Below are 25,468 nucleotides of genomic sequence, written 5' to 3'. Positions count from 1 at the left end.
ACAGCATTGTATCCAAAATGTAGATCTGATAGATCTAATACAGACATGAGATACATTTGCTTGAAATGGGTGAAAATTGCTTGAGTGCATACCATCCGCCTATACCCCTGTAGAGTGCACGTTACCTCTGTTGTATAACATGTCCCATTGAGAGTTGCATAAGCCTCTCCATTCATCACTTTCTACCCAATCACTGGCCAGGACTGTGACTCGCTTCGCCGTCCTCCCTTGTTACTGGCCCCTGTAGCCTTTCCTGCTATTGTGGAAGTTTTATGTTGTTAAATAACGTGGCGTTTCCCATTTTCTGCACATCGTGGATTAGAGGAGCAGAACAGTGAGTATGGAGCTGGTAATGTGTGTGTGCATGCTATCTGTGCAAGCAGCAGAGTATCTACAAATGGAGATACACTGCAGATAACCCCTCCCTGCAGAAGTTCATGATTTCTTCCACTATATGTCTTTTTGAATTATGACAACACTAAGTAGAAAATAATCTGTTGCAGATGGGGTGGGAGATACGTGTATTCACTAGTAAATTACTGTGCTTGTAACAGACTGCTTCCACTTAGTCCATCATTATTATTACAGATCGTTCTGTGCACATCATTTATCGCGGTCGGCCTATGTAAACAGGCTATTAAACAACTGCTGATCGGTAAATATTTATTATGCTTTGCTCAAACAGCACCATTAATTCCACAGCACTTTACAGACAACATCATCACTGTCCCCATTGGGGCTCACAATCTACATTCCCTATCAGTATGTCTTTGGAGTGTGGGAAGAAACCAGAGAACCTGGAGGAAACCCACACAAACACGGGGAGAACATACAAACTCCTTGCAGATGTTTTCCTTGGTGGGATTTAAACCCAGGATCCCAATGCTGCAAGGCTGCAGTGCTAACCACTGAGCCACCATACAGTGCTAACCACTGAGCCACCGTGCTGAATATTTACTGATTGGTGACACTTTTTAGTCCGTGTGAATGGCCCTTAAGTCTATGGTTACTGCCAGAGCATGATGGTGATAGGGATTGAACGCGTTGTATTTTAACTTAATTCCTCGAGAAACATGGCAGAGATGTCAAGCAGCTTTTTACCATAGATATAACCTGCCCATTCAGCTGACTCAAGGGCATGCTGAGGATGGAGTCTGGGGAGATAGCCATCAGCTCACAGTTATCTCTTGTCTAGCTGGAAACTGAATGAGATAGAATAATCCAGGATGCATTCATTCTCTCTGACCAGCAAACATCCCGTCTCTAATGATTTCTCTAGGTTTAAAAATGTACGAGCACAGCGTATTCAAGATAATCCTGATATTCCTCACTGTCGCGGTGTACATTGTTACTGTGGCGTTTAATGCCGGAGCTGGCTCTGGATTAATGAAAGGTAAAGAAATGTGATAATATAGTGTATCAATAATACATAAATCTGCAATCCTTGTCCATTCCACCAAATCTGCCTTTTCACTGCCGTAGATGAACTGCCACCGCCATATCATCTACTGATAAGGGAGGCATTTTGGAATCATTCTTTGCCACCTATTTTGGTAAAAAATGGCAAATATTCTGCAAAAAAGAAAAAGTGCCAGAAATGCCATGAAAATGTCACTATTGAACATACTCTAGCAGTATTATTAGCATATTTATTAAATTTACCACATAGAACCTTAGAAATGCAAATTCACTCTTTCCCCATGAAGAAAAAAGCTGGCTCTCCAGTGCTGAGTATTGGAGGTACCCACCCTATAAGTCAGTGCAAACCCTTTAGAGGGGTTGTCAGTTGTCATCTATCCCACCACTGGAACCCTCAAAGATCCCGATAACTAGAAGTTCTCCATTTGCCTTTTCAGTGGAGTCGTGTCTGAACTAACAGGTTGTAGGTTCCCAGAATGAACAGCGGAATCCCACAACCCTTTCAATTAAACAAGCTCTCCTACATCCTTCACTAAGCAGTTACTGATAAGAATCATCATTTGTGGTTACCTAACTGCTTAGTAAAGGATGTTGCAGAGCTTGTGTGAGATCTTATAACACGCAAGATTTCTCTCAATTCAAGAGTGGTCGCCGATTGTTTGGGGATCCCGCTCTGCATGACGGGATCCGACGATCTGGAAATCTGGATCTTACGTTTGCTAGAAAGTCAAGTTATTTACCCTGACATTGGAGATCCTTCTCAATATTTTTATAATTAGTGCTATTGAGTAAAATCATCAATTTATGGCTCCCTATTCTTAACCTCTTCTGGACCACCCATAGAATTTAAAAATTCAGGCGGTCTCGCTCCTACTCTGTAGTGATGTTCTAAAACATCACTGCATGGGAGCGTAGCCACACGAGATCATTCAGCTGTGAAAGCGGGGATCTGGCTGTCAGAGACAGTCGGAGTAGCCATAGAGAAGGCACAGATGGTTTATTGCCTAAAGAAGCACTGTGTACACAGTATTAGGTAGCGCTGACGGTGCTTCCTCCTCCATACACAGCGGTTTTGTGATTGCTGTGTAAAGGGAAAAAGCAGGAGCTGCTGGGTCATAGGAGACCCAGAGAGCTCTGCTGTGCAGCCAGGAGGCTGTATTTCCCCTGTAACTGGGGCTAATGTACGAGACGTTTTTATTAGCAGGGGTCATTCACTGTCAATAAATAGAATATTTACCTCTATTAGGTATAGTTACAATTAGTGTTGGATTGGGGTGCCAAGGGCCCACCAGTAACCAACTCCAGGACCCCACTTTTCAACTAAATGCAAATGTGACATTGTCATTAATCACAAATATATATAACAATTAACGGTACAGGCTCGAACTGGCCCACAGGAGAACAGGAGAATCCTCTGATGGGCCACCTACCATTTATATGATCAGTACTTGGCACAATACAGTTGATTCAATATGTACAGACAAAGGCAGCATCTTATTCATATAACAATCTACCCAGTTCATTGTTATATAAATGTGTGACTGAGAATAATGTCACATTTGCATGTAGCTGAAAAGTGGGACCCTGGAGTTGGTTCCTGGTGGGCCCTTGGCACCCCAGTCCGACACTGACTGAGTAGATTGGTATATGAATTTGATGCTGCCTTTGTCTGTACATAGTGATTCATGTATATTGTGCCAAGTGCTGCTCATATAAGAGGGTGGTGACCCACTCTTGCACAGGGGCCCACCGGAGGATTTTCCTGTTCTCCTGTGGGCCAGTCCGAGCCTGGTTACAATATATAGAAATTACCCTGACGAGAATGATATTTGTACCCACAGATATATTCTTACAGAGAGTAGGAAATATCTCGGATAAATTCAGAACTGATTTCACACCATCGGGATGGACATTTATGATCTGGAATGTGATCTATGCTTGGCAGTTTCTCTGGCTCGGTTATATCCTTTCTGGAATATGTAGAAGGTAGGAATAAATAAGTCAGTATGAAAGTCACTGCACAATGCTTTCTATCATGTTATCCTCTTGAAGACTGTCCTAAGAAACTCTAAAATACCCCATACACATTAGATGCTTTGGCCTATTGTTGAGCTGACAGCCATCCTGGCCGCCTCTCCCATAAACAGCAGTACTCGCTTGGTCGACAACTGCTGTGTTCTCTATGAGAAAGTCGCCGACTAACATGTCTGCCGGCAGCTTATCTCCAGGAGAACAAAGTGATTAGCAGTCTGAAATGCCCAGTCGACATCTCACCAACAATCAGATAGCCGGCACCCCCATATACATTAGAGTATCTGCCAAACCCATCTATATCGGCCCGTGCGGCTGACATTAGTTTAATGTGTGTGGAGGGCTTAAATTCAGATGTGATTGGATGAAAAAACAGTCCGCATTTTATCACTAATTTTGATCCGCATTTCATCAGTGTTTTCTCAGTCAGTCCATTTTTACCAATAGACTTTCATCACTGATTTTCTTGCATGAAAAATCAAATAAACAAATCACAAAATGTCTCCTATAGATTGCAATTGTGGCGCCCTGCAATAGTGCCACAGATCCTAGAGGGGTGCATTAAAGGATTTCTCCACAAGAGGCCGCTCACAACATACACACACCTCCACCCTACCTCAGACCACCAGAGGGAGCCTGGATAGGATATAAATACGGAGGGTGGAGTTAGGCAGTTCAGTTTTCAGTTTCAGTTCAGTTCCTGCTGACAGGCAGGGAGGAACAAAGTCTGCTGAGGGAACAGAGCCAGTTCCTGCAGAGTGAGACACAGAAACAGGTCAGTCTGCAGTGGAGCTCAGTCTAGTTTCAGTTTGCAGTCTAGAGAACGCAGCTAAAGGTTCAGCAGCAGAGCATGAGGCTCCTGCTAGTCTAGACTCAAGCAGCTCAGGTTAGTGAGCCAGGAGCGTTGCCGACGCTCAGAGAGCGGCAGAAGAGGCAGCCAACTAACTGCCACTGTGTATAGCTTAGTGAGGGCCCGAGCAGGCCGAAGGCTAGAGGAGTGAATAGCATTGGGGGCAGAGGAGCTTTACCAGCTCACCCCAGAAAGCATATACCGGACACCGGGTCCGCGTCTACAGGGCCATATATCCCCCTGTAGAGACAACCGGAGACCCCTGGAAGACTTCAGGTCCCAGGATCACCCAAGAGCTGATACGTAACAGAGCCAGGAGTCACGCAGGCCCCACAAGCTGGGAGAGTGCTCTCCAAAAGAAGGCCCTACCACAAGGTCAGCCGGTGCAGGACAGAAACCAAGTTAGGCCTAGCTCCAGGCAGATCAGAAGCTTACTGCAAAAAGGCAAGAAACAGGAGGCCCTACACCCGCTCACTGGGGAGAATCTGGACGTGCACCCCTCACCCTACAGTGCTCCGGGGTGTTCCTGAACTAATTCCAGTAAAGGTACAGAAGTGACTTTCTTGTGTGCTCCCATTCTTGCTCTGACCCGGCTGGGTCCCCTCTGTCCTGCATCCCCCCTCCTACGCTGCCCTGAGGCCCTGCTCCACCTGTGGGGAGCGATACCATCTAAGCTGCCACAACACCGGCCTCAGCGGACTGCTGCAGCGCTGGTGACCCTCACCAGACACCACAGGTGGCGTCACAAACTTTGACATTTCATTTCCCCTTTTTTTAAGAGAGACCCCAGGGTATGGGCCCAGGAGTCGACCACCGTGACATCCCCTAAGACCAGGCATCAAGGCTCGGGTGCCGAGTAGTCCCCATCCCCTGGGCGCCACACAATATTAAAAACTGACAACAGATGCCATCCTTGTGCTATCAATGATATTTCACCGACCCATAGTCTTGTATGGGTAATTTTGATTTGTGATTTGGATCAAAAATAGACATGTGAACAGCTCTATATATTATATTGGATATGTGTTCTATCCATGAAAAACACCAAACACGCACATGAAGAATAGACTTCTGAAAGAGGCCCAAAGAAAACTAAACGCACATCAAATTCTGCTAAGTCTGACAATTTTGGCAAGACCAGACACCTGTCTTGTGTGTATAATAGGGGCCTCCCGAATCTTCCCCAATAGAACATTCTGGGTGATTAAACTGTTAATAGCGGTCGAGGCTCCATATCACCTGCAAAGCTGAAGCGGATCTCTCAGTCCAATATTCTCCCTTATGTAAGGGCTGCATACTACAGCTACCAGTCCATACTCCAAATAGACAAAATACAAAAGAATGTTGTGTGTGAAGTTGGGATATTAAGGAATAATTCAGGCACAGCAGAGAAAAGAGCATCCGCTGCTGTGACCTATTGCTGCTGTGTTCACTTGCATATACAGTAGACTGTCAGTCACTATCCAGAGGGACGGTGGAGGTAGAGGACTCATAAACTATCTTTCCAATGTATTTATTCAACACACCTGATAGATGTAGTATGCTGCCCCTACATTAGGTACCATTTAACCTCTATTCAATATACGCTATACATGTACGGAGCAGACTCAGGAGCTGAGCCTGCACCATACACGGTGAATACTGACTGTTTTTCAGCTTTGATCACTGTAAGATTTCTACTCACTTGGTTGCAGTTTTAGGTGGGCACGGGAAGCCGTTTCAGTAAAACATCCAGGCTGGTTTATTAAAACTCCATAAACCGCTCAGGATAACAAAACAAAACACAAAGTGAAAACATAAAGTAAATAGTCCATACAGTAGAGCAGGTTCACCCGCTCGGGTTAGTGTCCAGCTCTTTAGTCCTTAGCAAAGACAAACAACACTGGAGGTCTGCACACCTCCACACGCAGACCCTGAATGAGAAAACTGGTCTCCTTCCATACCAAGCCCCGGGGTGTGGCTATGTGAGCAACCAGTCCAACCCATCTCTCTGCCTGCTGGTAAACCCAGTCTTGCCACATCCTGTTATCTCTCTCAGCACTATATGTGCTGGAGCCGGCTTTTCCAGGCCACCAGCCTTCATGATACATACTGTATCTCATTTCGAGGACCTGTCCGGCTGCCATCTTACATCACTATGATCGCTTGTGTTTATTTACCTAAATGCTGCTGTCAATCGATGACAGCGGCATGTAACTGGCAGGATCCTTTTAGGGCGACACCCATCATCACGCTACGGCAGGGTGATGGCACTTGGTCGCCTACTGAAGGCCCTTGTCCCCATCATCTTTGTACTCTTTTGAAACTCAGTCAGCATCTGGACTTCATATGAGATCGGTAAGTTCACTACAGTAAATATTATAATAATTAGTGTAGTATTTAGAACAGGCTTGTGGGTTCAAGTCCATTAAGGGGCATGAAATAATTAAAAAGCATAACAATCTGAATAATCACCCATATTTTTGCAGTACAAAAATAAATATATTTAAAGGGGTATTCCCATCTCCAAGATCATATCCCAATAGTTAGTAGGTGTAATAATAATAAAATTAGCAAATACGCTCAATTAGAAATGTAGTATAGTGTTTCTGATTCGCTATTTCAATTTCCTCATGTGCAGGTATTGTAGGACCTTAGGTATCCATGGTTACGTCCACTGATGAAGTGACAGCTAGCTGCTAGTGATTGTATTGCCTGTACATGAGGTTAGTGGCATAGTGAATCAAAAATACTATACTACATTTCTAATTGGAGATATTTGCTAATGTTATTATTAATACACCTAATACTTATTGGGATAGGATCTTGGAGATGGGAATACCCCATTAACTAAAAAAAAATAGACATATTTGGTATTGCCACATCACCAAAAGTCCAATCTATTAATATATAAATTATTTATTCATACACTATAAAGAAAAAAAAACACACCAGATTTGCCGTTTTGCAGTTGCTGCACCTCTCTCAGCAATATACTGTACAATAAAAAGCAAGCAAAACATCATATTTGCTCCAATATGGTATCAATGAAAATTCCATCTTTCCCAACAAAAATAAGCCCTCGCACAGTTTCACCTACAGAAAAAATAAACTGGTTTTCAGAAAATGACGACATAAACCAATTTTTTTTTTTTCAGAAATTTATAAAAAAAATTTAACCACTAAAATTTAAAAAAAATCTATACAAGTTTAGTATCAACATAATTGTACTGACCCGGAGAATCATATCGCCACATCATTCTAACCACAAAATGATCACTGGAAAAATCGAATCCCTAAACCACAGTTGCGGATTTGCATTTTTTTTTCAGCGTTTCACTGCACTTGGATTTTTTTTTCCTCAATTCTCAGTACACTATGTGATAAAATGAATGGTGTCATTCACAACTTCAACTTGTCCAACAAACAACAAGCCCACACACAGTTATGTAGATGCAAAAGGAAAAATGTTATGTATCTTAGATAAAAGGGAGAAAAAATTAAAGTGTGAAAACAAAAATGAACCGCTGTTAAAGAGGATCTGTTACCATATTTCAGAATTCATACTGCATATATTAAACAGAACCATTAGAATTGTACTTTATTTAAAAAATCCATGTCGGAATAGGTGCATAATTAATTTTATTAAAATTATCATTTTATGAATTTTGCATGAGAGAGCTCAGGAGTCCAAGTGTATTCAGTGTCCGCCCAACCAGTCTGATAGTAAGCAACAAATGTGTCTGGGCCCCCTGCTTTTATGGTGACAAAGCTACAGATATATATATACGGCCACACACATATATACCTCTTACATAGTCTCCTTTATTATGTATATTGCCGTCCCTTATTTCACAGTGCCCTCTCTTGTTATGTACAGCAGTGTTCCTTACATATTGGATTATCTATAGCGCCCTGTTCTTTATTACATAGCGTCCTCTCTTGTTAGATATATATTGCAAAGCTTCTGATGGAGGTGATTGATGCACTGGTCTTCTCATCACCGGCTGCTCCATCCGCTCCTCCATCAGCAGTCATTTTATATCTAACAAGAGAGGACTATGTAATAAAAGATTGCGCTGTGACTGACAAAAATAACAAGAATACGCTATGTAAGGGACAGCACTGTACATAACAGCAGAGGAAGCTATATAATAAGGGACAGCACCATATATAACTAGAGAGGATGGTACTTAATAAGGGACGATGTTATACATAATAAAAGAGGAAACTATGTAACTAAGGATGGCACTATAGATAATAAGTGAGTACATTATATACTAAGGGACTGTACTATACATAATAGGGCTACATTCCTGTATCGGTGTGCAGTATCGGTGTGCTGCCCGCTTTTACAGACACATTGAGCATGTACTATTCTGATCCTCAAAATCAGATCAGAATAGGACATTCTCCGACCGTCACAGATCTCATTCTCAGATCTGTGATTTTCACTGACGGACATTTCACACAAATGTGAGAATGCGGCCTAAGGGATTTTACAAATAACATTATCTCTCCAAGTCACTCAGTGAAGATACAGAATAATATTTACATCCAGGCACTTACCACTGACTCGTCTCGTCTGATTAGTCATTTTCTGCTGTTTCTTCTCCGTCTGGTCAGACCTTCATGTCAACAAATCCCAGCCACGACTCATCTTGTCACGATGATCGTCGCAACCCTGAAAATAACAAGGTCACATATATTGTATACAGTAGATACAAATATTTACCCTGCACTCCGCCCCTGAATACAGATATGCACCCCACCATTAATATGCTATTAGCCACGCAGCACTGTGACCCCCATTAACTATAATCTCTGCCGCCCAATTAATATAAATTATTCAGTCTCTTTGATTCTCCCCAATAAACTGTAAGGCTAGTGCACACGGAAAATATGCAGGGTTTTATAGTACAAGAAAAGTGATTAAGAAAAAGTCTCATGCACATGTTGCTTATTTTTTCCTTGCAGATTTTCAGCAGATTAAAATCTGCATAATGTAAATTCTTGCAGCGTATTTCACCCATACTAATGAGTGGGGGAAAATACGTAACAAAAGCATGTAAAAAACGTGGTAAAAAATAAATTTTACACAGCGTTACTTCCTGCCAATACATTAGGATAGGCAGCAGAATTTTCTCCTGCAAATCCTGAACCTGTGCACATAGCCTTAGTCCCTGTCATTTGTCCCCCCCCCCATTCATTATAAGTATTTGATAGCATCATAATGAATTTGGGGGTGGGAATAGATATTATCAGGTACTTAACATACTCTGACACCTCCCAATTCATTACAAGTCCCTGGCAGCGTCTTCTCCCACCTTTCAATTCATTATAAAGTGTCCTATGCACCTTACCCCCTCCTCTCTCACTCCTCAATAAATGTTAAGTCCCTGATAGCATCATAATGAATTATAAGATGGGGAGGATGCTATCCGGGACTTAGTACCCTCCTCCACCACCTAATTTATTTTACATCCATATTTAACATCCTCCTCCACCTCTTCCTGTTCATAAGTCCATTATAAGTCCCCCTTACTCCCATCCCAATCCCCCATCCCCCTCATTGTCCTCTCTGCCACATCCCTCATTGTCCTATCCCCCACATTCATCACTGTCCCCTCCCCCTCCCCCTCATTGTCCTCTCCCTCACATCCATCATTGTCCTCTCCCCCACCCCATTATTGTTCCCTCCCACACATCCATCATTGTTCTCTCCTGCACATCCATCATTGTTCTCTCCCACACGCCCTCAATGTCCTCTCCCCCACCCCCATCATTGTTCTCCCCACCACCCCTCAGTGTCCTCTCCCCCACCCCCATCATTGTTCTCCCCCACCACCCCTCATTGTCCTCTCCCCTATCCCCATCATTGCTACCTCCCCCACATCCAACATTGTTCTCTTCTCCACATCCATCATTGTTCTCTCCCACACCCCCTCAATGACCTCTCCATCACCTCATCCTGGTCCTCTCCGCCACATCCATCATTGTCCTCTCCCCCACCCCATCAGTGTCCTTTCTCCCACCCCCATTATTGTTCTCCCCCACCACCCCTCATTGTCCTCTCCCCCACCTCCATTATTGTTCTCTCCCACCACTCTTCAGTGTTCTCTCCCCCACCCCATCATTGTTCTCCTCCACTACCTCTCAGTGTCCTCTCCTCCACCCCATCATTGTTCTCCCCCACCACTCCTCAGTGTCCTCTCCTCCACCCACATCATTGTTCTCCCCCATCACCTCTCAGTGTCCTCTCCCCTACCCCATCGTTGTTCTCCCCCACCACCCCTCAGTGTTCTCTCCCCCACCCCATCATTGTTCTCCCACACCACCCCTCAGTATCCTCTCCCAGTCTCCCCAGTGTATTGGTTAAAAAAAGAGCAACAACACTCACCTCTCCGTCTGCTCCCACGCAGCATCGTTATTGCCGGCAACTTTCTCTCTGACACAGACGCACTGCATGCTGACGTCATCAAGCCGCGCCAGCCTGTGTTAGACAAAAAGTGTCGAGCAGGAAGCAAAGGACGGATTCCTGCAGCTCCGCTGCCATTTTCTCCTGTAGGCAGCGGACTGCAGGGATCACTCCCTTGCCCACCATACATAATGAGGGCAATTTGGCATGGGCCCCTCGGAGCCTCGGGCTACGACCCACAGGCCAAATTGCCCTCATTATCTGCTGCCCTACAAGGGCCCCCCTCCACCTCTGGGCCCCGGTGGTATGTCTGCCCTTGGTTTTTATATAACTTGATCCCTTTGCTTTATAAATCATTTATTTTTTTCCTTTTCTTTTCCTTCCTTAGGAGTGAGCTTGGTTGGATGTATTTGAAACCAGATGTATTTCCAGTCTCCTTCTACCTTGTATGGATACTGAATAATATTCTCAATGTAGGATGGCTTTTCCTCTGGGACCGGGAGTAAGTTATAATACAATAACGCTAAGCTATAATTTCAAAGAATTAATTTTAAGTTCTGCAGTGTATACAGGGTATTTTGGTAATATGATAAACTGCCCTCCCCTAGGAAATTGACTAAAATCTGACCCATGTCTTTACATGTTCTATACATTGTGCATATATGTTTCAATTGGTCTTCAAAATTATTTTCTGTCACATATTACACAATGTGAACTGGCTGTATATTCTTCATGCTTTGCTCCCCCTCTACTAACTGTTACAGTATGGTTTCTACATTGTAGCAGAACTTGCAGTTATATCCATGTATAATTTATTTTCAATATTCTAGTGAATGTATCAGTCATCTTTTAATTACCTTTCTTATGAAGGTGCACACACTCATTATCACTGAATATCACTATTATTTCATTAATTTATTTTATTTCATTTTCTACATATGTTTAATGTTGTGGTTTTTTTTGTTTCTAGACTTTTGATTCCTGCCTTGGTATTTCTAGGTGTCATTGCTTTGACAAACCACATAGTGCTCTTCATTTCACATCGAGCACTACATCTTCATGGAGAATGGTTCCATAGGCAAAGACGAGTGGATTTGTGGCTTATTCGAATCTTTGTAAGTTGTGCAAGAAACTTATATTATGTCATTCAAAACCACACCGCCATATGTTCACCATACATACAGGTGCTATGCTCAGTTTATAGCATGTGCAGCAAAATATGGACAACCTGGAATGAAAAGTGTCAGATACATAGGATAACTGTTGGCTCATCTCTAATTTAGATCAAACTACCCGGAACTTTCCCATAATCATACATGCTTGATAAGACGGTCCAGGGTCCAGACATTGGGGCCTATCACAACTTCTCACAAAAGGATGCAAAATAACAAAGGCATAATTGTTTGGTGCTTGGTGGTTACTTGTGAATCTCAGTGATACAATCTTTGAAACTCAGAGACCAGGAAGGCCAAGGTTCAAATTCTCTCTCCTTTTGGTGAAGCCGGCATCACGGGGTATCGACTGCCTGCAGTCAGGAATCATTTTTGTTTAAAAGTCCTGAAGCCATTCAACTCAATACATAGTTCCCCTTGGCTTACACCAGCTCTTCACTTGTAGGCTCTCGCATGATGATCACAGGCCTCCCTAAGGACAGTTCTCTTTTGTTCTGGTGGGCAAATTTTCTCTTTGCAGCCAGCACATACTCACCTCCGCTCTCTTCCTGTGGCTTTTGAGTCTGTGCACAGGATACTCTCTTTTTGGTGTCTCTGTTACTTTTCGGGAGAACAGTAAAATCTGCCACACTCTCCTCAACCTTCTCTTCAACCAGCAGCATGTCTTAACTCCTACCTGCAACCCCAGCAGGAGGAGCACGGGCCCCACATAGTCCTCCTTACAGTAAAATGGGCCCCACATAGTCCTCCATACAGAATAATGGGCCCCACAAAGTCCTCCATAAAGAATAATGGGCCCCACATAGTCTTCCATACAGAATAATGGCCCCACATATTCCTCCACACAGAATAATGGGCCCCACATAGTCCTCCATACAGAATAATGGGCCCCACATAGTCCTCCATACAGAATAATGGTCCCACATAGTCCTCCATACAGAATAATGGCCCCACATAGTCCTCCATACAGAATAATGGGCCCCACATAGTCTTCCATACAGAAAAATGGCCCCACATAGTCCTCCAAACAGAATAATGGGCCCCACATAGTCCTCCATACAGAATAAAGGGCCCCACATAGTCTTCCATACAGAAAAATGGCCCCACATAGTCCTCCAAGCAGAATAATGGACCCCACATAGTCCTCCAAATAGAATAATGGCCCCACATAGTCCTCCATACAGTATAATGGCCCCACATAAGGGTGGCTGTCCTTGTGTCGTGGGCCAAATATAACCACCCTGCAGGCCAGATTTGGCCCAAGGGCCAGAGTTTCACATGTATGTGCTAATACTATTATAGCCAATGCTCTTTTATCGAACCTCTAGGAATCTTGGCCCCGGTCAGGTGAAGAGAATTTATCCAGAATCAACCCAAACTGTGAGGGGTGAGGGAGGAAGTAAACACCAGAACCGTAGTGAAATTAAACAGTGCTAAAAGGAGAGCTTCTCCCTCATATACGCACCTGGTAGGGAGTGCATGAGGTTTTGTGAAATGTTATGATTTTTGCATTTTGCAGCTTCTTCACTGGTAAAAAATATGGCAAAAAGAGAGAGGGAAAACTGCTCGTAATAGTATACAGAAAACAGTAAGGGCTCATTCACATGTCCATATTTCACAGTTTTCTATGGGCTTTTATGGGCTTTAGAGGACATACCCAACATGCAGAGTCAAAAAAAAGAGACAAGTTTTATTCTGATCTGATATGCAGATTACAATCACCCATACAAGTCAAATGATCTATGAAATAAATGGACAGAGCATGGATTTGATCCAAGTTGCATCCTAGTGCTGCCCATTGTTTTCATTTCATTTTTCTCATATGCAACCCCACCAAAACCCCCCCCAAAAAGCATGATGGGTGAATGAGTCCTAATGTATACTCTGACACTATTGATATACTTTCATATACTCCTAAATACAAAAGTACAACTTGCAATACACTGACAACAGCTATTGGATGAGCAATATTGGTCTGTCAATCATTCCTCTTAACTCCACCAAACATGTGCATGGCTGGCTCAGCCAATTCCTTGTGTTTTCACGTACAGCGGGTAGAAAGATGCAACTAGACACCTCTAGCAGCAGCTTATTGTTCGGAGGAAGAAAGTATTAGTACAACCCCAACTTAAGATAGTCGGCCAGTCCAAATGAAGTCACAAGAGATGGGCGAACCCAAACAGAAATGTTCGGCGTTCGTACCGGACAGTCTCTGTTTGGGCCTGAATGCCGAACACGGACTTTTTCCTGAAGTTCGGTGCAGTATTCAGGGTAAGTCCATGGTAAGAGAGAGAGAGATTTCTTATCAATTCAGGTCTCAATTATTTTCTATGGGGTTCAGGTTCTGGTGGAAGTTCAGATACAGTTCTGGTACCTGACCCAAACTTTTTCAAAAGTTCGGGTAGGTACCAGAACATGAACTTCCACTGGTCCACCCATCCGTACTCATCACTGCTAGCATATTACCATTGTCTCCAAGTGTAAAGCCCCCAATATAAATTAGACTAATGTCGGCCGAACCCACTAATATCAATGGGTTCGGCCAACAGTGTAGTGCATATGGGAGCCCCAGACAATTTATTGTCAGTGAGAATAATAATCTGGTATGTGTGATTGATTATCTCCTGGAGATAAGTGATACCTCTCTCGTAGGGAATGCAGGAGCGCTCATCCAAACGAGAGCTGTGTACGGGAGAGCCGGCCAAGATGGCTGCTGGCAGAATGATCGACCTAACCACTGTCCAGTCAACAGCTGTCTAATATGTGTGGCGGCCTTATGAAAACTTACTGTATTTTTTTTAAATAATCTAAAAATCTGCTATTTCCTCTAGTGATCCACCATTGTGTCTTTACAGGCTCAGAATGGAATAGCTGTCTATGCAACTTGGACCACAATAGCATGTCTACTAAACTTTGCAGTGGCTTTGACATACAATGGCGGCATTCCTAATAGCACTTCCACTACAGTATGCCTATCCATCTTGGCGTTTGAAGTGGTTTTATGGTACATTATTAAAATTCATAATACATATAATGGCAGTTGTAATGAATAAATGAAGCCTAAATTATATTTACTTAAAGAAGTTGTCCACTACTTGGACAACCCCACACTTGGCCCCAATAAAATAATAAAACTTATACTCAGCTCCTGTGCTGGCGCCGTTCCCGCGGTGTCGGCACCCGCAGTCCCGGGGCTCCGATGCTGTTGTTGTGACATGTGAGCCGGGCGCCCAATCAGAGCTGTTCCCGCCTCCTTTCGAATTGAGCATGAAAAGGAAGTTCAAGATCAGCTGCCGCCCGGACTTCCTCTTCATGTTCGATTTGTCCGAAGTGACTGATTGGGCGCGTCACGTGTCACAACAACAGCACGAGAGCCCCAGGAGAGCGAGTGCCGACACCACGAGCACGGGAGGTGAGTATAAGCTTTTTTATTTTATGGGGCCAAACATTTTGATCAAGAAGGGGTTGTCCTAGTAGTGGACAACCCCTTTAAAGGAGTTATACAGGATTACAAAAACTTGTCTTTTTTTCCAGAACCAGCACCACAACTGTCCATGGGTTTTGCAGCTTAGCTCCATTAAAGTAAATTGTGCTGAACTGTAATACCGCGTACAACCTGTGGGCAGATATGGCACTGTATCTGGAAGGAAGCAACCATGTTTGTGTAATCCTGCAAATCTCCTTTAATATTTTCCCTATTTTATAAAACACATACTATATACCAGATCATGCGGAGAGTTGCGTGTATACAACAACCATATGTCAATGCTATTTTTTCTTTTAGGTTCTGTTTGGAAAACTTTGTACTTGATAAGTATGTCCGCTATACACTGACCGTGTATCCTGTGGTTATTGTGGCCTTATCTGGAGCGCTGGACAATCATTTCATTGAAGTTGCCCCTACTGAAAATAATATTTATATAGGTAAATATTGCATTGCCCTTTGTATTAAATTTGTGACTTTAAAGGAAATTTTGCAAAGTAGACATTGTGGCTCCGATTCATCATTGTTGTTTCTCCAATTTTCTGAAGTAATTTGCTCTTTTAGTGGCTGAACTTGAACTGGTATTTGAATTTAATCTCTATAAGGTTTGCACCATTCTTTAAGTTTGCTTTATTTTTTAAGTCTTTTTGGATTTCTACCGCAACAACTTTGCTTATCGAGATGTGACAGACTGATGCATGAAATGCGACTTTTTGTGACACATCTTACTCCAGTCCCTGCCTGGAGTCCAGTTTATGGGGGAGTTTTTATTTTAATGCAGTTGAAGACTAATGTCTTTTTTAAAGAGGATTTTTCACCAAATTTCTCTTGTTGAAATGGACATACGATGTAATAGTATAAAATAAAATGTTTTCTTTATATATATATATATATATGTATATGTATATATATATATATATATTATTGTTATTTATTATTATTGCGCCATTAATTACATGGCCCTTTAAATGTGAAAACGAGTATGCATAATAAAAAATAAGTACTATAATCTTAAACAATGCAAGTCACTGACTGGTACAGGAGGAGCGAGGACCCTGCCCGCGAGGGATGAGTGAGAATACAGTAGGTGAGGGTAGAGCTTGTCGTGCAGCGGTATGGTGGAGCGAGGGTTACTGCAGGTTGTACGCTTGTCAGAAGAGATGGGTCTTCAGGTTCTTTTTGAAGGTTTCCACGGTAGGAGAGAGTCTGATATGTTGGGGTAGAGAGTTCCAGAGTAGGGCGGATGCGCGAGAGAAATTTTGTAGGCGATTATGGAAGAGATAAGAAGGGAGTAGAGAAGGAGATCTTGTGAGGATCGGAGGTTGCGTGCAGGTAAGTACCGGAAGACTAGGTCACATATGTATGGAGGAGACAGGTTGTGTATGGCTTTGTATGCCATGGTTAGGGTTTTGAACTTGAGTCTCTGGGCAATGGGGAGCCAGTGAAGCGACTGACAGAGAGGAGAAGCTGGGGAATAGCGGGGGGACTGGTGAATTAGTCGGGCAGCAGAGTTTAGGGTAGATTGGAAGGATAGATAGAAGGGAGGCCGCAGAGCAGGAGGTTGCAGTAGTTGAGGCGGGAGATGATGAGGGCATGCACTAGTATTTTTGCAGATTCTTGATTAAGGAATATATGGATCCGGGAGATATTTTCGAGTTGGAGTCGGCAGGAAGGGGAAAGGACTTGGATATGTGGTTTGAAGGAGAGATTAGAGTCGAGGGTTACCCTGAGGCAGCGAGCTTGCAGGACTGGCGAGAGTGGACAGCCACTAACTTTAATGGATAGGTCTGTTGGTGGGTTTGAGTGAGATGGGGGAAATATTATGAATTTTGTTTTGTCCATGTTAAGTTTTAGAATCTAGCAGAGAATACGGATGAAATAGAACAGACATTTTGGGATTCTGGTTAGTAAGGAGGTGATATCAGGTCCGGAGAGGTAGATCTGTGTGTCATCAGCATAGATGTGATACTGAAAGCCGTGGGACTCTATGAGCTGTCCCAGGCCGAAGGTGTAAATGGAGAAGAGCAGGGGTCCTAGTACTGAACCTTGGGGAACACCGACAAATATGGGGCGAGATGAGGAGGTGGTGTGTGAGTGGGAGACACTGAATGTCCAGTCTATGATGTCAAGAGATGACAGAATCTGTAGTAAGAGGGAATGGTCCACTGTGTCAAAAGCAGAGGACAGGTCCAGGAGGAGGAGGACAGAGTAGTGTCGCTTGGATTTGGCGGTTTGTAGGTCATTGGTGACTTTAATCAGGGCAGTTTCAGTGGAATTATGCGGTCAGAAGCCTGAGTGTAAGTAGTCAAAGAGGGAGCAGAAGGAGAGGTGGGGGGACGGTTCAAGATGGACGTGTTGTTCCAGTAGTTTTGAGGCATAGGGGAAAAGTGATAAGGGGCGATAGCTAGACACAGAGGATGGGTCAAGGGAGGGCTTTTTGAGGATGGGTGTGATTGAGGCATGTTTCAAGCATGAGGGGAAAACAACAGTTGTTAGCGATAGGTTGAAGAGATGGGTTAGGGTTGGGATGAAGACTGTGATGAGGTTTGGGATGAGGTGGGACATGATCGGGTCAAGTGCACAGGTGGTGAGATGTGATCTTGAGACTGGAGAGGAAAGTCTCTCTATTGCATAAATATTTGCAAAGTATTTGGCACCTAATGAGTTAACTTTTTTAACTCCAAGTAGGTGTTATCAGTTAGTTTTCACTGGGGGTGTGTACTTCTTCTCCCTGTATAATGCTGACCAATCATAAGCAGGCAGCAACCCAATAGAAAAAGAACACATCCCCACCATAGCTCAGAGTAGGTTTCTCAGTGTGTGAGATGTATAATATCAGACAGCTCTGATCTCCTGGTGTAACCCCTTGCATGAGTCAGTGTGGGGGGTTACAGTGCAGCTGAGTTCAGCTCTCCTGATTACTATCAGCTCTCCTGGTTACTTAGTATGTCAGTAATCACAATTATGTCTGCTTTGCTCAAGCAACTTGTAATCTCTCTGTTGTCAGATCAGGCTGTCAATACATCTCACACAGGAATAACTTGCCTGTTCTGGACTACTCCTGTGTGAGATGTAATGAGACCCTGCTCTCGATTCAGAGTGATTACAAGTTGATCACAACAGACATAAGTGTGATTACTGGCACATCTCTGGACAGGCAGTGTGGCGGAGGGAAAGTACAGCAGAGGTGACCATGCTAAAAAAGGAGGCAAGCTGATTGAAGGGTTTGTAACACAGCTAAACCTGCTACACTGCCCCTCCGCCACAGGGACCTTATCTGAAAGGTGTTAGTCATCTGTGCTTTCTAATCATACAGGAGGTTAGACCAGGAGATGAGGGCTATATCTCACACACTGAGAAATCTACAGTAATCTATGGTGGGGGCATGTTCTGCTTTCCTTCGAGTGTTGCTGCCTGTTATGATTGGTCAATATCGTACATGAAGAAGTACACGCCCTCACTGAAAACTCTCTGATAACACACACTTGGACTTGGGTTAAGTTAACTAAGTAGATTGCTAATATCTCTGCAATGGAGTGGTGACATTTAAAATAAAGTGTTATTCTGCTCTGCAGCCAAAATTTGGTGAAAGGTCCTCTTTAAAAGATTATGCAACTTTTTTGCACTAAAAAGTCGCAAAAACGGTTAAGGATATATTTTTTTCCTTTTGTGACAAAATTATTAAACTGAGCCGAGTAAGTGATTTTCATAAATTTGGTGCAAAAAACACAATTGATGATTCATTTTCTATATGTATTGTTTTTAACACAATGGGACCAATACATTAAAGGGGTTGTCCACTACATTCTAAATGTTTGGCGGCAATAAAATAAAAATCAGCGCCGGCGTCACTGTCCCCACCATTAGACAAAACGAACATTTTTTTTACACTTTCATGTTCATACAGTGACATAAAAATGAATACAACATCTGCACACGTCAAGATCTCAAAATCCTAAAAATATCTGCTTGGGATAGAAAAATGATAACATTTTGAACCTTTTTAGGAACAGCTGAAGTAATATTTCAAGTCTCAGAGTGAAGATGATGTGCCTTCAGCTCTATGTAACTTCTGACTTGTCAAGACCTGCAGCAAATAATAGAACAAAGGGGATGTAAAGCTCGGTAGAGTGATGTTCCCCTTTGGCTGCCATAGGTTTTACTTGAGAGACACAAAGATACCATCAACATATAATGCATTTTAAAAGGGTTTATCCGGAAGAGAAAAGGTCGGCTTTATTTCCAGAAAAAAAAAGACCAAGTCTGTCCAAAAGTTGTGTCTGGTATTTCAGTTATGTCCATGGGCTTTCCGATTACAGAGGTTGCAATGTTTTGAAGACCCTTAAAACTCATCCAGTTAACTAATTTATCTGCTTTTCTTCCCCTTTCCTGAGCGAACCTTGGAAGAACATTGAAGCTAAAGGGCCAACTTTAGTGTTCCAGGATGTTTATTCTTTTATGACATGGAGATCACCACATATCAGAATGAGCCTTTTTAATAAATCTGGAGTAAGCAAAAAATAAAAAAAAAGATGCCAAGTTGAACTAAGTGATAAAAACGCTGAAAGATTTGGCTAAATGATTCCGACTTGGCGCAACTCTGAAACACCAACCCCTTTTATATTTGTGCTAAACAACATTATTCAATAGAATGTCACATTTCTACATATACATAGACCAGAATATTGGCACAAATGTATTGATAAACCTCATCATTTATAAAAAAAAATATATATATATATATATATACTGTATGTAATTTTACTTACAAGCAATCGGGCAAGTACTATATTGGAAAATGTGTAGGATAAAAGCTTACTGACCATCTCACTGTCTATAAATGAGTCTCCTGACTGTTTGGTCTTTTTATTATACTCATCAGCGTTTTCTTTTTCACAGCGGTGTTGCTGGCAGTGGCCTGTGCTTTATTTCTTCTACGTCTTGTTTTAGTCATATGGAGACACTTCAAGCAGCCGCTTTATACAAGAGCTTTGAAAAAGTCATCATTTCCTTTGGCGTAAGAAGAACTTAAGGAGAAAAAATCATAAAAAATTGTGCCAAAAATGATATATCTGTTACAGAATGTGTACCTTGTTCAATATTGCTCTCTCACACTACTGTAATGTAAAGGGAATGGAACATGTAACAAAAAAATGTAAAGCTTTTGGCCAGGATTTTTTTTTAAATGGACTAAGAACAGGTAATGTGTTGAATTTATAAAGTAACCATTACTACCTTACTAAATCCCCTGCAGGAGCAATACAATATGATTGTGTGCTGCTCATCATTTATGTGACCAGTGCTATCAATCGCTGACTCCATTGTTCATGTGCCATACATGCAAATGCTGCCAGTGATTGGCTGCGGCTGTCACGTGACAAATTCTGTAGAAACTAGAGCAGTAGAACTGGAATGGTGGGGAAGTCAGTTATGTTTATCGTAATATATTTAACACATTCTTAGCTTTATTAAAAAATCATGGATGACACTTAAAAGGGGTTTATCAAGTGTTTAAGTTATTTCCTATCGATAGGATGTGGGACAACTTACTGATTGCTTGGGGTATCACCGTTGAGCCTCCCAGAGACCCCGATATCAGGTCTGCAGAACCCCATCGGAATTGAGCAGATACCAAACATGCACGCCTCCTCTCTGTTCATTTTAAATTGGACTGCCAAAGATAGCTGAGTTATGGATAAGGGGAACTGTTGGACACAGCCAAAAGAGGGTCCCTGTGCAAGGTCAAAATATGGGCCCTTTGTAGTCCAATAAGTCATCATAATGCACAATTACTGTTATGCACACGCCCGGGCTAAGCGGCGTGTGCGTGTGATTGGTAGTGATTCCACTGGACCGTGCCGGAGAGTGAATGCCTGGAGGGGCGTGACTAAGTATTCACCCAATCCGACCAGGGTCGCACGACGGCATACGACGCCAGTGCACCAAGGAGGAACCGAGCAGAGGGACCAGGTGCTACTCCAGGACAGACCCCGGACACGGCTGTTGACCCACACTGGGGAATACAGGAACAGGCTGGTAGGCTGGCACACAGACTGGAGGGTATAGGCAGGCACGACTGGTATGCAGGCAGGCGGGTATGCAGGCAGGGGGGTAAAGCAGGTAGGAACACAGGCGGGATAGAACCCAGTACACACCGGGACTCAGGAACAATACAGGCAGAGGGTTACAGGCAAGCACAGCTAGAGTGCAGACAAGGCTGAGCAGGGAGGACAGGGCTCTGTTCACACGGAACAGACAGGAAGGGAAAGACAGAGCCAGATACTCACACAGTACTTGCAGAGACAACAAGCAGGAGTTAGGTACGAGTTCAGACTCTGCAGAAAAAGGAAGGGAACGGACATAGAGGCAAAACAGGTAAAGGACAGGAGAGAGTTCAGACTGGAACTGAGTGTACGGAGGAGACCGACACTGCAGAGGGATACAGGAGCGGGTCTGGGAATACGGCCCCCAGAGAGGCAGAACGAACAGGCAAGGAGCGTGTTCAGACAGGACAGACCAGACGCAGGAGCGGGTCTAGGAAATCGGCCACTAGAAGGCGGAACGAACAGGCAAGGAGCGTGTTCAGACAGGACAGACCAGACACAAGAGCGGGTCTAGGAAAACGGCCACTAGAAGGCGAGAGGAACAGGCTAGGAGCGAGTTCAGACAGGTCAGACAAGATACAGGAACGGGTCTAGGTAATCGGCCCCTAGAAGGCAGGAGGAACAGGCTAGGAGCGTGTTCAGACAGGACTGACAAGAGACAGGAGCGGGTCTAGGTAATCGGCCCCTAGAAGGCGGGGGGAACAGGCTAGGAGCGTGTTCAGACAGGACAAACAAGAGAACACAGAAAGGACTCAGTTCAGACACGGGAACTAATACCGCAAAGCAGGAGACATACAGGACTTAGTTCAGACACGGGAACTAATACCGCAAAGCAGGAGACATACAGTACACAGTTCAGACACGGGAGCTGATACCGCAAAGCAGGAGACATACAGGACTCAGTTCAGACACGGGAACTGATACAAAAAGCAGGAGACATACAGGACTCAGTTCAGACACGGGAACTGATACAAAAAGCAGGAGACATACAGGACTTAGTTCAGACACGGGAACTAATACCGCAAAGCAGGAGACATACAGGACTAAGTTCAGACAGGCCTGGAAATACAGCCTCCAGGAAAGGCAGACAAGGAAACAAAGACGGGACCTGGCACCTTCAGAGTGCAAGCACACACTGAAGGAAAACACTATGCTCAGGCAGGGATAGAAGGGAACTGCTGAGCTATATACCAAGTGTCAGACAGCAATAGGCTGAGGACGCACAAGGGGTGTGACCCACAGCAGGTACAAAAAGCAGGAAGTGATCGGGCGCCGCCCTTAAGCAGCAGAGACAGACACAAACAGACAGCATGGAGGGAAGCCAGAGAGACATTCCGGACAGGAGATCAAGTGCGCGCTCCTGCACAGTGGGAAATGGACCACTATGCAAGGACGCCGCCAGGTATGTTACAATTACATGATACACCAATGATATGGCCGCACCTGATAAGGGATAACTTAAAAACATAGTAAAATCCCTTTAATACTCTAAGGTTCTAAAAGGTCCTCACTCTAAAGTCCCTGGAAGGTTTCTGTCTGGCAACACCGGATCTTCAATAATGTTAGCTTCAGCAGGAATATGTGAGTGCTTTTTTTACAGCAAATAAATATTATCCTACAGAAAGAACACAAGGGTTTACCTCCGTAAACTTTTATCTTCTGGCTATGAGGGTTTTTTTCTTTCTCAAACCTTCCTGTGTTTTCCAAGGCAAGTTTGGATTCGCTAGGTAAATGTGATTGTATAAATGTGTTTACTGCACTTTTCTCTAACAGTACACTTTAATGAAGGGAATTTACTGTGAGTCAAAAGAAGAAAAAGCCCTTAAAGGGGTTGTCCGGCCTTGGGGTATTAGTATGCATTCAATTTATGTGACTGCAAACTTGTGAATCCTCACAGCGCACAAACTGTGAGGATTCTCTGGTACCGGCGCTGGGCGGTCATGTGACTCCAAGTATGTGATTTCCATACTTTTGGCCACATTCCGACTAGACGTGTCCGGCCTCACTCAGTACACTTGCATTGACTGAGATCGTGCACGTCTAGTTGGCAAGTGACTGCATGTCTGCAAATCACACACTTACAGTCACGTGTTCGCCTCTCCCGGCACCGGAGTATCCTTACAGAACGCAGTGCACACGTGAGGATTCACAAGACCGCATAATTGGATTCCTGTCTCCTCATCATCCTTCTTCTGGCAACACAGGTTAACCAATTTGATTCCAGTTTCTTCATGGCGTAAATATAGAACATTCTCTTCTGTCGTCATGGTCACTCACAATTTCCTCTGCACCCTTTGAGCCCAAATACTACCTCTTTGTTAGCTAGCAATGCATTTCTAGATAGGGAATTCTGCATAATCTCCTGCCACTTATAACCAAAGGGCATGAAACAAACCAGAACCAGGCCCCTAACTCGAAGGACCCCAAGATATGTTCTTCTTTAGTAGAAATGTGTTGTGCACTTTTAGGGACAACAGCAACACCTCAATGCTCCCTATATAGGCTAACACAGAACTTGCCCTGGATGTATCCAATGAAGATCTGAATCCTGTCTTTTTTACTATGACCACCACAGAGGGAAAATCTAAAAGAGTTAATCTCTTAAAATGTTTTGTGACCAAAATACAGTATATGATAAAGGAATGAAAAAATAGAAACACGACATTTTTTAAGAGTAATATTACATAGTAAGCTTGCACGTGGATGTATTTTATAGTGTAGTTTGATTACAATTACTCCATTTTTGTACTATTAAAGATTACATATTTACCAAATATTTTCTATGATTTTTAATATGTTATTTCTATTTTCACAAATATAAGCATTATTGTAGTAAACTTGTTAATACAATAAAAAAAAGTATTTTCAGTATATGTATTGTGTCTTTTAGCTTATTGGATTTGGAGAAGGGTTGTCCAAATTGTGATGTCCCCTATTATTATGGATGTTGTGTATGGAGTCACTAGATGGTGACCACTGTTGACAGTTGTAGTGAAATAATCCATGTTTATATATTCATTAAAATAATTTTGTTCTGAAAATCTCTCAACCTTCAAAAAATAAAAGGGGAAGAAAAAAAATGACATAAGGCTTTAAAGAACGGGCATTGATCTAAATCCTATCTAAGAGTAGCATGATACAGCTTCACATTGCAGAGTACCACTATATACCATGTGATACAGATTTGGCTTCTCTCCCCTACCTCCTGCTTGGGATAGGTTTCTCTCTGTCATCTCTTACAAGCATACAAGCAGGAAACAGAGGGGAGCAATGTGATGCTGCATCTCACAAGAATACACTGGAGAATCTGCACACAGAGCTTACAGATAGTTTACACAGTGTGAGTCAGAGTAGGTGTGAAGGATCCACACCTTGCCACCCCGTCTGACGTCTCTATTACATCAGAAGGAGCACATGATATGGATTCGCAATTGCACCAACGTGACATTCTGTACCCCTCGGGGTACACGTAAGGTCAGCTTGGCACGGTTTTACAGACACCCCCTGTCCTCATGGGCCCAAGATGGTACAGGGAGTGAAAAGATGTGGCCCACATCTTCACTGACGTAGCACCACACTCGCTCACACCCCTGACAGGCTGAGAGGCCCCTTTCACTAGTCCCAGTGAAACAGAACCATGTCAGCCCGGTAGAACTGCCACCAGTTCCTGTTCGATATAAGTTCGGTCCGTTAACAGGATTATATCTGGCCAGAAACCAGCTCCAGTAGCATGGATCGAGATAAAAGAGGAGCCCAAGGTTAAATTATGTATATAATCACCTTAAGGGCACACTAGACAATACACTATATACACAAGGGTTATACATATACAGTGGTCAGATATGCAAATTCTAGAGTGGTAGGGCAAAAGATATAAGCAGAATATAAGATAAGTTACCTGTCAGATGTAAGGCGTGTTTGTGGGGGAGGGGCTGCCACATGGGAGGCTTGCGGACCCCTTTGTCCCTGGATGTCTCCCACACTATATGTCATCGTGACCACCCCTGAAAA

The 25,468-nt window shown here is 43.3% G+C and overlaps 1 protein-coding gene across 1 annotated transcript; it reads left to right on the top strand.

Moving 5' to 3' along the window:
* Positions 1-203: 203 nt before the first annotated feature.
* On the top strand, positions 204-24,239 carry LOC141257528 (uncharacterized). Its single transcript, XM_073672157.1, has 8 exons — positions 204-334; positions 1,280-1,393; positions 3,261-3,405; positions 11,086-11,199; positions 11,668-11,812; positions 14,725-14,873; positions 15,654-15,793; positions 20,253-24,239. The coding sequence occupies exons 2-8, from the start codon at positions 1,288-1,290 to the stop codon at positions 20,372-20,374; spliced, it is 921 nt and encodes a 306-aa protein (XP_073528258.1). The 5' UTR covers positions 204-334; positions 1,280-1,287; the 3' UTR covers positions 20,375-24,239.
* Positions 24,240-25,468: the final 1,229 nt, after the last annotated feature.

Source organism: Phyllobates terribilis, unplaced genomic scaffold (genome assembly GCF_046119375.1).
Source record: "Phyllobates terribilis strain yellow unplaced genomic scaffold, ASM4611937v1 Scaffold_3__8_contigs__length_932513732, whole genome shotgun sequence".
NCBI lineage: Eukaryota > Metazoa > Chordata > Amphibia > Anura > Dendrobatidae > Phyllobates > Phyllobates terribilis.
This window is presented reverse-complemented; position numbering and strand designations above follow the sequence as displayed.

Bases quoted from the DNA above. Each gene is read 5' to 3' on its own strand.
- LOC141257528 (XM_073672157.1), top strand. From the start codon at position 1,288: ATGTACGAGCACAGCGTATTCAAGATAATCCTGATATTCCTCACTGTC. The intron at 11,200-11,667 runs GTAAGTTATAAT...TTTTGTTTCTAG, and splicing joins CTTTTCCTCTGGGACCGGGA to ACTTTTGATTCCTGCCTTGG. The intron at 15,794-20,252 runs GTAAATATTGCA...TCTTTTTCACAG, and splicing joins TGAAAATAATATTTATATAG to CGGTGTTGCTGGCAGTGGCC.